Source organism: Panthera leo, chromosome C1 (assembly GCF_018350215.1).
Source record: "Panthera leo isolate Ple1 chromosome C1, P.leo_Ple1_pat1.1, whole genome shotgun sequence".
Taxonomy (NCBI): domain Eukaryota; kingdom Metazoa; phylum Chordata; class Mammalia; order Carnivora; family Felidae; genus Panthera; species Panthera leo.
In genome coordinates, this window is record NC_056686.1 from 219,632,311 (window position 1) to 219,646,772 (window position 14,462).

At 65.7% G+C, this 14,462-nt stretch overlaps 1 protein-coding gene across 1 annotated transcript; it reads right to left on the reverse strand.

Moving 5' to 3' along the window:
• Positions 1 to 1,286: 1,286 nt before the first annotated feature.
• On the reverse strand, positions 1,287 to 9,651 carry MAB21L4 (mab-21 like 4). The gene is made up of 5 exons (XM_042950814.1): positions 9,021 to 9,651; positions 6,493 to 6,718; positions 5,274 to 5,427; positions 3,288 to 3,644; positions 1,287 to 2,389 (listed from the first exon to the last, which is right to left on the reverse strand). Exons 1-5 carry the CDS (start codon positions 9,502 to 9,504, stop codon positions 2,297 to 2,299), a joined length of 1,314 nt encoding a protein of 437 aa, XP_042806748.1. The 5' UTR covers positions 9,505 to 9,651; the 3' UTR covers positions 1,287 to 2,296.
• Positions 9,652 to 14,462: the final 4,811 nt, after the last annotated feature.

Sequence of the window (14,462 nt, forward strand, 5' to 3'; positions counted from 1 at the left end):
CTGTGGGTTTGGACAGACGCGTCATGATATGTACCCAGCAGTTTAGTACCACGCGGAGTATTTGCCCTGCCCTAAGAGTCCTCTGTGCCTCACCTGGTCATCCCTCCCCCCTGGCAACCACTGATCTTTCCACTGTCTCTATAATTTTACCTTTTTCAGAACGTCAGAGTTGGAATCATACAGAATGTAGCCTTCTCAAATTAGCTTCTTACATTTAGTAATAAGCTTTCGTTAAGTAGTAAGCAATAATTTAAGGTCCCCCCCTGACTTTTCATGGGTTGATGGCTCAGTTCTTTTCAGCACTGAGTAATCTCCCCTTGTCTGGACGGACCACGGTTTATCCATCACCTACTGAAGGACACCTGAGTGGCTTCCAAGTGTTGGCAATTACGAATGAAGTCACTGTGAAAATTCGTATACAGGTTTTTGGGCAAACATGGGTTTTCAGCTCCTTTGGGTAAATACCAAGGAGTGCAATTGCTGGATCGAGCGGTAAAAGAGTGTTTAGTTTTCTAAGAAACCATCAACCTGCATCCCTCCCGGCTCCTGACGTTCCATGTCCTCGCCAGCGTTCGATGCTGTCAACGTTCCAACGTCGGCACGTGGAGTTTCCTCCCAGTTGTTTTAATTTGCACTCACAGATCGAGTTGAGGAGAACAGACATCTTGACGACCTTGAGTCTTCCTATCCATGAACATGGAACATCCATTTATTTACCTCTTCTTTGATTTTGTTCATCAGAGTTTTGTCATTTTCCTCATACAGATATTTTGCATATTTTGTTGGATTGATACCTAAGTGTCGCGTTTTTGATTCATCCGATTTTTGCTAAGGTTATACTGGTGAATTCGGGTCTTTCGGGGTAATGCTACATTCTGCTATTGCCCCTGGGAGACAGTGTGTTTTGCTAGACTGTTTTGGCCATGAGAATAGATGTGTTTTGGAACTTTTCCCTTTGGCCTTCCCCACTATTGAGGCCCTTAGTTCTTCCACGTACAGGCCTCCTGAGACACACTCAGACACTGAGGAAATGACCACAGGGTGGGCCTGGACACTTTGTCCCCACTGTGAATCAGATTGGACCAAGGTCCTGTGTTCTTTTCTTTTTTTTTTTCAAATAAGTTATCATCGAATCGGTTTCCATACAACACCCAGTGCTCATCCCAGCAAGTGCCCTCCTCAGTGCCCATCACCCACTTTCCCTTCTCCCCGACCCCCCATCCTCCCTCGGTTTGTTCTCAGGATTTAAGAGTCTCTTATGGTTTGCCTCCCTCCCTCTCTGTAACGTCAAGGTCCTGTGCTCTGACAGCCTCTACTCTCATGGCATTTTGTGTCCCCCTGTATTAGTGTCAGCTCAGGTCCCGAATCACACAGCCTTCAAAGGCCCTGGCACTTCCTCTCCTCTGCGTGTGGCGATTCTGGCACTCGGCCGGGGGCTGCTTTGCAGGAGGTTTGGGGAAGGTGTCGCTACACGCATCGCCGTGGGGTTGCAGGTCCCTCTACAGGAGCCAGGGTGTGGGCTGTGGCTCAGACGCCGGGGCATAAATAGCACTGAGAGGCAAAGAAAGTGGAGAGTGGACACTGTCTGCTAGGCGAGGGCACACGAAGGTCACGTGAGAGCTCAGTGGGGAAGGGGCTGCAGGTGGCCGTCATGGGCCGATGAGAGGGCGCCGGGTGGGGACACGGAGCCCTGAGAACAGAAGGGGGGGTGGCGTCAGATGCCAGGAGATGCCACCTTGCGTAAGACGGAAGATGCCCCACCTCGGCGGGACCAGCCCCTGTTGGCAGAGGGAGCCACAGGCGTCCCCTCTGCTGGCTTCAGGTTCCTTCCTCGTCTCCAGGGGAATATTCTCCACATAGATACACAGAAAGCGGCAGCTGCCGTCCCCACCGAGCCTACCTGGCGCATTAATTTATTCAAGATCAGATATATAGTATTACATCACCATGGAGGAGCATGGGACTCAGGTCGGGACAAGCCCTCGAGCTCCAGGTCTCGGGCAGACGCTTGGCTCTGAGAGTCTGATGACATCACACAGACCCACACGCGTCTTGTGAGATACAAGGTGCCTTCGTCCCAGGCCCTGGGGAGACCAGGCAGCTGCTCCGGGGGACCTGCTGCCCGGCGCTCCCAGCGTCCCGGGAGGCCATCCCCCGGGCAGTCTGAGGTGGACGTCTCTACCGCCCGTCACCTGCCTCGAGGTGAAGCCCATTCCCTTCTCTGAATGTCCCGGGTCCTCCGCAGGGCCATGCAGCCCGGCTGTGGGCGGTGAAGACCGAGCAAAGGCAAGGCCGCTCAGCACTCCTCGCCGTCCAGGGTCTTGGTCTTCCGGAAGATGCTCTGCATGGCCGAGATCCGGTCCTCATCCTGGATGTTGAAGACCTGGAACTGCAGACGGGGCGGGGACAGAGGGGTCACAGAGGCACCTCGGAGCCCATCGCAGGGTCCTGGACGCGGCGCGGGACAACACGTGCTCCTTGGCCACCAGGACTTCCTGCGTCTGGGTCTCTGCCTGCACGGTCCTCTTGACAGGTGGACCCACGCAGGGCCCTGTCGCCCGGGGGCGGGGGGGGGGGGGGGGCTCTTCCTCACACACAGGTGTCCCCGGATGGGCCCGACACAGAGGAGGCCCAGTAGGTGCTTGTGGAGGACGGGGCACGCACCAGCCCTCTTGCTGCCGTCCCCCGGGGCCCCACGTGTCCTGCAGGGAGACCGGGTTGGCTCTTTGGGGTGAGGGTGGGGGTTGGCCCTGGGGGAGAGGAGCGGGAGCGGGCTCTGCGGGAGCAGGGGAGGGGAGGGCCTAGCGAGCCGGCAGAACCTCGGAGACTCAAGGAGGTGCGGTCGGCAGAACAGCCAGGCGACCCCTGAACAGCAGGTCGTACACAGGATGCAAAGTCCGAGGACACGGCGTGGGCCTCCCGAGTCTCGGGATGCAGCAGGAAACTGGCCCCGTGAGGCCCAGGGACGGCCACACCCCTTCCTGAGGAACGGAGTCCAGCGGAGGCAGGCGGGGTTTGAGCACTTACCGCACTTGGGTTTGGGGGTGGTTCTGGCGGGCAATGGAGGCACATTCGGACACGCTGCCCTGGGGCCCTGGGGCACCAGTGGGCAGGGTCGCTCGTGGCCTGTCTGACCACCGGATGTCACGTCTGCCCCGGCCGGCTCTTGCCGGCCCGAGGACCGGCCCGGCCGGCCTTCCTTCAGCTCCTGCCCCCCCGGGGGAGCAGGTCCCCCCCATCCCCGCGTGTCACCCCGGGCCCGTCTGAGACGCCCCTGCCATGCCCACCTTGTCCAGCAGGACATCAAAGTAGGCGGTGGCCCAGTAGGCAGGGTCGCTGGCAGGCAGCTGCAGGAGGGCCTTGACCCCGTTGCCGATGCGGGGCGGGGGGCCACGGCCCAGGTGGGTCACGTGGATGCGCAGGGACGCCTCGGGTTGGCTGGCGAAGCGCTCCACGCGCTGGTACAGGGCGTTGAGGTCCAGGCCGGCGTCGCTCAGCAGGTTCCGCTTGGGGTAGACGAAGTGTGGCAGGTTCCCGGTGGCCAGGCAGCAGAGCAGCACCACCAGCAGCCGGTACACGGCGCCCTGCAGCTCCGCCCAGTCCTCCGGCGCCGGGAAGAGCGTGGACGCCCACAGCAGCACCGTCTGCAGCGGGGCGGGGTACGCGGTCCGGCCCAGCCCCGCCCTCCCGGCCTTCCCTCCACCCGCGCCCCTGCCCAGCCACCTGCGGCCCTCCCCTGCCTTCCCTCCACCCGCACCCCTGCCCAGCCACCTGCGGCCCTCCCCGCCTTCCCTCCACCTGCGCCCCTGCCCACCTGCGGCCCTCCCGGCCTTCCCTCCACCCCACCCCTGCCCACCTTAGGACCTCTTGGCCTTCCCTCCACCCCTCCACCTGCCCACCTACTTGTGGCCCTCCTGGCCTTCCCTCCACCCCCACCCTTGCCCACCTACTTGTGGCCCTCCCGGCCTTCCCTCCACCCCCACCCCTGCCTACCTGCGGCCCTCCTGGCCTTCCCTCCACCCCCACCCCTGCCCACCTACTTGTGGCCCTCCCGGCCTTCCCTCCACCCCCACCCCTGCCTACCTGCGGCCCTCCTGGCCTTCCCTCCACCCCCACCCCTGCCCACCTACTTGTGGCCCTCCCGGCCTTCCCTCCACCCCCACCCCTGCCTACCTGCGGCCCTCCCGGCCTTCCCTCCACCCCCACCCCTGCCTACCTGCAGCCCTCCTGGCCTTCCCTCCACCCCCACCCCTGCCCAGCCACCTGCGGCCCTCCCAGACTTCCCTCCACTCCCACCCCTGCCCACCTGCAGCCCTCCTGGCCTTCCCTCTACCCCCATCCCTGCCCACCTGTGGCCCTCCCCACCTTCCCTCCACCCCCACACCTGCCCACCCACCTGTGACCCATACCACCTTCCCACCACCTCCACTCCTGCCCACCCGCAGCCCATCACCCTTATCGAAGCTGTCCCCTGGAAGTCTCCTGCCCCCCGCACCTCTCCCCCACACTCCATACCTCCCCCCAGAGGTCCCAGAGCGAGCCCCAGCCCCTCTCCACTTGTTGTCCCCATCCTGCCACCTCCCCAATTCCCCGAGGCACTGCCACTGAGTCCAGGCTGGGAGGGACCTTGGAGCCCCACCCTGGCTTCCCATCCGTGGTGCCCAGGACCCCTCTCAGGAGATTCTGAGGCTCTGCCCCTCCTCTGGCCCTTCCCCTCGTGCCCTGAGCCCTGACTGCACTCCTGCTATACAGAGCAGCCTGAGCCTGTGGCATTGTCCTGGCCCCCCAGCCAGGGCCCCTCCCCAGCCACAGTTGTGCCCTCCCACCAGCCCCCATCATCCCTGCTCACTATGGGGCTCAGGAGCCACAGTGGGCCAGACGCCAAGGGCCCTCTTAGAAGCTGCCGGCCCCTTGGGGGTGGGATGAGGGCCTGCAAGGGTGGGGAGCGGGTCAGACGGGCTCTCCTGTGCAGGCCAGGCCACCTCTCTGTTAACCCCCAGCTCCCATCATGGAGCAGCACTCAGCAGGCCTCTGCACCCCACCACGGCTCGCTCCAGGCAGAGACCCCACCCGCTTCCCTTTCCCGGTCCTGTGCCCCGGCCCTGGCCTTCCTTTGCTCTTCTCAGCCCCTGACGGTCACAGGGGCCGAGGAGGACACGGCTCCAGCCATGTCATAGCAGCCAGTGAGCAGCACAGGGCTCAGAGTGGGGACCCCCGGCATGTAACATTCACGGCCACGGGGGCCAGTGTGCCCACGAGCCCCCTATGCGCACCTTCAGGTGACTGAAGGTCAGGCCGGGGCTCTGGCCGCCGTCGCGCCAGCTCTCGTGGTTGACCCGGTCCAGGATGGAGAGGCCGTCCAGACGGTGGCCTGGGAGGGAGCCCAGCGCACCGAGCAGCCTGGTGAGCAGGTAGTCAGTGGAGACCCTGAGAGCCGGGACAGCACACATACTCGGTCAGCATCAGGGCTCCGGCCAGCCATCCAGGGACACGCTGCATCCCCAGAAAGGAAAGCCCCCAGCCGTGGCCTCCCCAGGATCAGGTCTTGAGCCCCACAGGATGGTCCAGGCCACGGCAGGGACTATGCCGCTGCAATCACCCCGGCCCAGCCCCACGAATGTCATCTACTTCCAAGGATTAACTGTGAGAGCGACCCCTGCTTACTTCAGCCCCGGGCTGCATTCCCGGGCGTGGGAGCCAGTGGGGCATCACCCTGGCCAAACCACAGCGGCCTTGCTGTTTAAGTCCTGTCAGAGCTGGATGGGGCTCAGTCCCCGGCCCTTGGTTCGGGGTCTCAAAGGGAGCTCAGCTTCTGTCCCACGTCCCCTGCTCTGTCTTTCCTGCTCACGGACACCAACTCGGGGTCTCCCTTTGCCGGCTGGAGAGGGAGGGGAAGGGGCATCCGCACCTCCCCCAGCTCGCAGACTCCTGGGGTGGAGACTGGGGGCCCCACAGGGGCTGCTGGGGCTCTGGGGCCGGGGGGGGGGGGGGGGGGGGGCGGGGACACCACAGGTGGCGGTCTCCTGCCGGGAGGACCTACAGTGTCCTAATGAGGAAGGGCCACCGAGACAGGAAATGCTAGCAAATTCCCGGTGCGATCGCATCCCCCACCTCACTGTGTGGACACCCCTCCCGACTGTCCCCAGAACCTGCGGGACCCTGGGTGAGTCACCCGGCCTCTGGTGTCCAGAGCCTTCTGCGTTTCTCTGAGTGTCCCCTCACAGCCCGCCCTGGCCCCCGGCTCAGGCGGCAGGGGGCACGGCTCCACCCTCCCCACAGCTCCAAGAGGGGCGAAGCTGGCGGTGGGCAGTGATGACCCCACGTCCCCCAGAGATCCCAGGGACGTCAGCGTGGCACAGAAGCCTATGGGGCAGAGGCGGGGGGAGGGGGTCCCCGCAGACCTTCCTGCCCGGAGTGGGAAGAACAGTGGGGTGGCAGCCCCCTTCCTGCCGGCTCCCCAGGACCCCACAGACCCCAGGACGCATGTCCGACCTCCAGTGCTGGGCACTGGCTGGCACCAGGGCCGCTTCTTGGCTGATGATCCTTTTCAAGCTGCCTTCAGGGAACCCGTGCATCCACTGAGCCCTCTCCAGGGCCGGCACCCCGAGCTTTCTCCACACCATGGGCACGATGTTGAACCGGATTGTTCGCCAGCCGCTAGACACGAGCAGGGACAGGTGGGACTCCTTCTCCTCCAGGCTGTCCGCGTTCAGAGAACCTGCAACAGCCCGCCGTGCCCTGGAACCCTCATCTCAGATGGGCCCCGCGCCTCTGGGAAGGGGCTGGGCAAGTGAAGGACAGGGCCAGACCCGGGACGGCTCGGGGTTAACATGTGTGTCCCCAGAGGCCCGGTGTCGGGAGATGCGTGCCTGGTGCCCCGCCCCCAGGAGGGCCTGGATCCAAAGGCTGACAGTGGACGCGCCTGGCTTCCACTCCACACCCTGGGTCCCCAGAGCCACACGCCAGATGGCTCATTCCAGTAAAGATGCTTCCCGCTCCCGTCACCCCTCGGACTCAGCCCAGCACCCACACCCAGAGCCCAGAGCCCCCAGACCACCCAGGAGGGGACATTCCAAGGGTGACAGGGCTGGGGGCTGGCAAGGCAGAGACACTTGGGGATGACCCGGGGCCCTCTGGCCTTCCTCCTCAGTTGTCCCTTCCCCCCCCAGTAAACAAATTAATACCACAGAGAGAGGAGGGGAGCTGAGCAGTGTGGGGGACACTCCTGTCACCGGCCCTTACCAACACCAGCCAACACCAGACTCGGAGACGTCCCTCCTTCCCTCCCCCAGCACTGCCCAGTAAGGGTGTTGGTCAGGGGCCAGGGGACCAACCGTCTGGGAGCCATGTCCCAAAGGGAACCCCCAACAAGTGCCTTGAAAATAGGTCTCTGCAGGGACTGAGCACGGGGGGTGGGGCTCCTCACGTCCAACAGCGGCACGCAGCCCGCCCTGGCCCACCCACGGCGTGGGGGTCTTGTAGGAAGGAGCCTGGGCCCCCTTATGCAGACCCCTCCCCCCAAACCCCTGTGGGGTATTCCAGGTCCTGGCCCTGCCACCGGACCACTCCATCGCCTACATGGGCCTCAGTTTCCCCATCGGTTACAGGAAGGAAGGAGCTCAGTGACCCCCGGTCCCTTCCAATTCAGGGTTTGAGGCACTTGTCATCCAAAGCCACTACCGGTGGCTTCATCTCCCTACCTACCATTGGTCACACATTCTGTCCACGGAGGCGGCTTGGAGGGCGGCCAGCCACACCCTCGGCCTGTCCCAGCCACTCCCTGCCTCAGCCCCCAGCCCGGTCTCACCGGTTTGTTCCCAGGTGCGGGCAGCCTGAACCCCGTCACCTGGGGTTGCCCTGCTTCCCTTTTAAGGTAAGTGTCTGGGAGCAATGCTTGGAATTTCCCTGCGTGCCCAGCTCGGTCGGCCCTTTGGGCGTGGCTCCCAGCCGCCTCTGCTTTCTCGGCCGGGCCAGGCCGGGGGACGGTGGGGACCTGGGAGTGGCAGCTCAGAGTGTGCCTGAAAGGCCCAGGGCTGGGCCATCCCAGCAGGCAGGGCAGACGGCCTGCAGGTGACAGGGCCAGGTGGGCATGGCCACCGTAGATCATGGAAGAAGACAGCAGTGGCCCTGTCAAGTCACCTGCGGTAATTAAAAGGTTCAGAAGATGACCAGAGAAGATGTCCAAGGGGCCTGATGACAGGTTCCAGCTGCCCTGGGAGGGCTCTATCTATCGTCAGCTGAGAGGGTGGCCACCCGCCCGGGTCACCAGGCAGGTCTGGAGAGGGGCCAGGGTTGGACGTCGCCCCTCTTGCTGTCGGGAGACCGTCCAGAAGCCTCTCTGAGCAGCCCGGGGCAGGCCACTGTCCCTGCGACGGGCTGACCGTCCATCCCCGTTCTCTGACGTTATGGCAGACACGAGGACCAGGCGGCTGCCACCGCCATGGCCTGTTCCTTCCCAAGGGAAGCGGGACTTCTGTTTGCGTCCCCACTTCTCTACCAGGACGACCCGATGTATTTGCTCTGGCCCCCAGGAGGGTGCTCTGCTGTCCTGGGCCTGCACCCGCTGCACACACGCACCCGCGCAGTCTTCCCGCTCCGGGCACTGTGACCAGATGCCAGAAGCGGGGACACCCGTCATGCTGAGCTGGAACTGATAACAGAACCACCTGCCCAGAACTATGGCAGGGACCGTCATCAAGCAGGTCAGCCGGAAACCCCGTGCCCCGGACTTAGCTTCTAGCTGTTCGTCAAGTAACATCCGTTAACGTGTCACCGCCAAAGTCACCATGTGAAAATCAGGCAACGTGGAAATGGGTGACCCGCGTTCTTAGAAGTGTTTGGAACCAGAAAGGATCTCGGAGCGGGATCCCCCAGCCCGTGTGCCCTGACGCCCACTGAGCCATCGCGAGTCTGTGCACACGCACGCAGACGCACACCCACTGAGCCATCGCGAGTCTGTGCACACGCACGCACACACACACCGCAGCACACACGCGTGCCCAGTGTGTCCCGCCCGCTACCTGGCGTGACGAGGCCCTGGTGTCTGCAGTGCACCACGGCCGCCACCAGAAGGTCCTTGAGGACGCGCAGGACCTTGCTGGGCGCGATGTGGCCGCGGCACCCGGCGCCACCCTCGGAGGAGACGCTGAGGACGTCATCGGCCATCCGCCGTTCCGGGCGGGCCCCTTCCCTGGAGACACCCAGGCGGCAGGGCGCAGGGCCGTCGCCCGCCTCGGCGGCCCCCACCTCCTCAATCAGCAGGGCGTCCGCGTCCGCCCGCAGGGGCACCTCCACGTGCAGGGGCTCCTCCGAGGTGCGCAGGGCGAACTGGAAGGCCTCCAGGTCACGGGAGTAGTCCACGAGGAAGCGGGGGTCCTGGCGGTGCACGTGCTCCAGCACCGTGAGCAGCACGTTCTCCGCGCGCTGGAAGTCCTGCGCCCGCCGTGCCCCCCGCGAGCGGATGGCCTGCAGGTAGTGGTGCCACAGGGGCACCTGCACGGCCATGGCCGCGGCGGGTGCGGACGGGACGGGACGGGGGGAGGCACCGGCCGGGCGAGGAGCACTCTTCGGGCGGGCCGGCTCCCCCGAGAAGCAGAATTCCAGAGTGACGGGGGCTGCGGCCGTCCCGCAGGTTAAAGGGCTGGGGCCGACCCAAGACTTTGAAGTGAGGCTGAGTCAGTCACCGACAATTAGGAATGTCACCTCCGCAGCCTTGGGCGGGGAGGCGGGGCCTGGTCACCACCCAGCCCAGGGCCTCCCTTCTGTCACGCTGACTCCGCCTCTTGGGCCCAAGGCACCTTCAGGCTCCGCCCTGGAGAAAAATCAGTCGGCACCGCCAGGCCACTCGCCACTCGGGGTGTGGCCACCTCCCGCCCTGCTGTCCTGGAGGTGGGGACCCCGTTCCTGGCGCCCCCCACCCTCATGCCAGCAGCCGCGCGGTGTCTGTGGCATCCGGGCCTCCCTGCGAGCCTGGGGGAGGGCCGCGTGGCATCCCATCGCTCCAAAGAGAAAGGTGAGGCCCGAGGGGTGGCCTCCCCAGACCTCCTGTGTGGGAGGCAGCTGGACATCAGCGCTGGGGCTGTGTTTCCACGGCGACCTGAGCAGCCCCCTCAGGCACCTGTGCCCCCCTGCGAGCTGGCGCCTCAGAGGGCAGCCCGGGCCGCAGCCCGCTGTGAATCCTGCCTCCTCTCCCGTCAGGGCCACACGTCCAACCCCCCGGCCGGCCCGAGGCCCTCAAGCTGCCTGCCCCCCAGCCCGCGGGGCCTTCAGCCTGAGGGGAGCCCGCACCCACCTGGCTCTGCAGCGGGAGCGAGTCTGGCTCCAGGAGCCGTCTCCCCGGCCCCTCCTCGCTGGGCGGAAAGCCTCGCCCTGCCGAACCCCTCCGGCGCCGTGCTGGGAGCGCTGCCCGGCCCGGCCCGGCCCGTCTCCCCACTCAGGGCCGGGCAAGTCCCAACCAGCAGGGGGGACCGCCCCCGCTGACCCTTGGCCCTGCTGGGCTGGCCCGGAACGCTGGGTGCCCCTGCCGGGGTGTCTGCACACAGCGAACCTGGAGGCAGCCCCCAGCAAGGCATCCTGGAGACGCTGCCCTGCGGCCCTCCAGCGGCGGCCTCGCCCCTACCCACAGGGGCCTCAGACACCGGGTTGCTGCAGGCGGAGCCTGGAGCCAAGATGCTCACTTCCTGGTGCTCGGAAGCCCCGGTGACTGGCTCTCTCTTTCCGCACCTCCTTGGTCGGGGAGCTCACCACCTCACAGAGCAGCCCATGGCACGGCCAAACAAGAGACCAGTTTCCTGCCTTAAACCTGGCCCCATCCTGTCCTCTGGGGTTGCCCAGAGCACATCCGTCCCTCTCCCAGGGCAGCTGCTGCCTGTCAAGGACCCAGACTCCCTTGGCCTGCCTCACACCCCACCTATACCCCGTTCTGTTGCCCTCACACACTCTGCCCTGGCCCCTCTGTCTTCCTGGGACTCTCACCTATGGGGCATTGCTGCAGAGGCGCTGGGAACTGCGGTCCTGACCTTGACCCTGGGTCACAGGGTCCTGTCTGTACCGTGGCTCCACCGTCTGTGACCCGATGATCCCGTGTCCCTTCAGCTTCTTTTCACGGCAACCTCACGGCAATCCCGAATTCACCCGGGAGACCCTGAGGCCCCGTCCACCAAAGTGCCCACTCTGGGGACGATGCCGCAGGGACCTTCCCCATCGGGGGCAACCCTCGCGTTGTGCCCCCAACCCTCTGTCATCCGGGGAGCTCTCCTCCTTTGCCGCCTGCAGCCCCCTCTTTCGGACAGTGACACAGAAGCGCCCGAGGCCTGCGGCCCACGTTCCCCTCCTCCGCTGGTCAGCTGACCCTCTCTGCCTCCACCGTCGCTCTCCGCTGACCCCCGTTCTACAGCCCCTGCACCTGCTCCTCGGTGCCCCACGGCAGCTCCGCGTCTGCCCCCGGACTGCCCACGGGCACCTCGCACCCCATCCCCTGGGAGGGCAGAGGAGGGCAAAGGCGCGGGCACCACCCCGGCCCGCCGGGCAGAGTCTGACCTCAGAGGGACCGGGACCGCCACCCTGCAGAGCCCAGGGCCAGCGTGGCGAGTGACCGGGCCTGGGCGGCCGGGCCGCGGGGGGGTTTGCTGGCAGGAAGATGTGCCGACCACCAGCACGTGTTTGTTGCTTCTGCCTCCCCGGAGAGCTCGGCTCAGGGCAAGCTCACAGATCCCGTGTCTCGGGAGCTCCCGAGGCGCTGCAGAAAGGGACCCGCACCGAGCCCGTGAGGCGGGCCGCACGCTGCCTCGGCGTCGCGGGCTCATCTGGAGAGGTGGTCCCGGGCGGGTGCCACTCAAAGTCCATGCGTCGGTCTCCTGTGGCTGCGGTGACACATCACCACACACCGGGGCGCTGAGAACAACACGAGCCTATTGTCTCCTGCCTCTGGGGCCAGGGGTCCCAGGTCAAGGTGTCGCCGGCCCCTGCGAGGCTCCCGCCTGCCTCTTCCAGCCCCGCCTGTGCCTGCGCGCCCACGTGGCCCTCTCCGTGTATCTCTGTCATCGCCCTCTGCCTCTGTCCTACAAGGACCCTTGGGAGGGACGGCCCCAGCCGGCCTCACCGCACAAGCCTCAGCTCTGCTCACCCGGGACCCTCTCTGCCTGATCGTAGCGACGGGTTCCAGGCGCAGGGAAGCGGCCACTCTTCACACGCATCGGACCGTGTCCCGCGACCTCCTCCGGGAAGCCGCCTCGCGTGTCTTGTGTTCACCCGCCCCTCCGCTCAGACTCCCAGGCCCCCGTCCAGACCACTCTTGTCAAGTCCCCGCACGCACGGCCCCGGGGGGCCCCCAGGACACACAAGCAGACGCTGCCTGAGCTGCCAGTGTGATCCCCCAAAACGGTCAGTGCTGCCCGTGGGGACCCCTCCCTCCGTGCACGGTGGCGGGCCTTTCCCTCAGGGCCTCGCGGTCTGGCTGAGCCCGCGTGCCCGGAGCACCCGGGCCAGAGGCCGCTGGCGCTCGGGAGGCACGCGGAGCGGTCAGGCCTCAAGAGAGGACATGCTCGGGGGCCATTTGACACTCCGCGCGAGCCGCTGCCGGCCCGGCCTCGAAGCCGTCGCGGGGAGACGAGGAGGCCACACGGATGGGCCCCCGAGACGCCTCCACGCTCTGACGGTGACGGACGGCGACTCGAAACCGGCCACCCCTCCCACACGATGCCCGTGAGCTGCCGAAACGAGCGGTCTGCATGTGGCCGGCGTCAGAGGGCCCCTCCCACACGTGGCTCCCGTCGGCTTTAGGCCGGAACAGCAAGGCTTGCCAAGCTGGACGAACTGGAGCGCCGGCTCCCACGAGGGTCCCTGCAGCCCCACCGTCCCAGGCAGTCCCACTGTCACTGGCCATCTGGTCGTCACGGGCAGCCCCGTCACCGCCTAATTCTGGTGTGCGGTGGCCCGAGGACACACAGGACACACACAGTCAAGATGGACATAGTCTGACGTGTGTGTCTGACTGGCATTGGACGCGGCCGTGGGCGCTCGTGTGCTGCTTCTGCGGAATATTCAAGTGTGACAGGCCGTGTACGTGCGTCTGCCAAGCCTGGCCCCCCTTCTCTCGTTCGCCCCTGGAAGGGTGAAGCAGCAGAGGAATGGGGGCCTTTGAAGAGCCACACTGGCTCCAGTGGCTGGCCCTTCCCAGCCGCCTCCAGCCTCCAGTCCAGGGCTCGGCCGCGGCCTCCTCCTCTGCGGGGATTAGAGGCAGAAGGTCTGCAGGAAGCACGGAGGAGGCCGGGAAGGCAGCTGAGGCGGGTCAGGGGAAGAGGGAGAGGAGGGCGGCGGGGCCAGCAGGGGCGAGGCCCTGGCCGCAGGAGGGAGGCCTGGGCTCCAGGGCTGGGGCTGCTCTGAAGCGGCCTCAGGGTGGGGACCGCAGGAGCTGGGTCCTCTGTGCCCGCCGACGGACCCGCCCCATGGGGCGGCTGCCCCGGGGGGAGGGGGAGAGACAGGCAGGAGCCGGCAAATGAAAAGTCACCGTGGGAGGGAGAAACACGTTCCTTCTGGCCGAAACCAGCCCAGGTCCCCGGGCCATCCTCTGGGCCAGCAGAAGCTGACGGAAGTGTGGGGTCCGAGGGCCATGGAGCAGGAAGGAGGAGGGCTCAGAGAAGGCGCGGCCCCATGAGCCTCAACATCGGGACCCTTGCCTGGCAGGGGGAGGGCTGGACAGCGGTGACCCCACCCCCGAAGTAGGGGGGCTCGTAAGGGAGGGAGCCAGGCCCCCGATGTGACCACAGCCAGCACCGCTGCCCGGGCTTGCCTCAGAGACTTCGCGGTGGGTGGGTGGGTGGGGTCGGAGTGAGAAGGGAGCTCTGCCCTCGGCTGCCCCTCGGCGCCCACACGACCTGCCGCATCCCTGTCACTGGGCGTCAGATTCCCTGCGGCCCGAGCACCAGCGATGACTGGGGTTATTCTGCCCTTGTTTTCTGGTGATTCCTCAAAGGCATCGTCTGCTGGGTTGCAGGACGCGGGAGGCACAGAGCACAGGAGTCACATCACTGGCCCTCGTCCCCCCAGGTCCCAGGGGCTCTCCCCACCGACCGCCCACCCCCCGGCACTGCCCAGGGGCCCCTCCCATCCCACCTGTGCCGCTCCATCAGGCAGGGGACTGTGGGGCTACATGTGGGAGGTGACGGGGCACCTAACACCAGCAGTAATGGGGGGAGGGGGCGCTGGTCAGGAGGCAGCAGGCCCCCTCGAAGAAGGTGCCCGAGGTGGTGAGCTGGGTTGTGAGGGTTCATCTGTGTGGTGGGGGATGCCCAGGGGGTGGCCCGAAAGGTGAGGCATCCAGGTGTTTGTGGACACTTGGGGTCACCCGAGGAGAAGCAGCTGTGTGGCCAGCCAGCACCGTCACCCAGAAGGTGGCCACCCCCGGCCAGCGGCAGAAGCAACGGGGAGCGGACAGCTGAGCCACGAGGCTTTCCAAGCGAGAA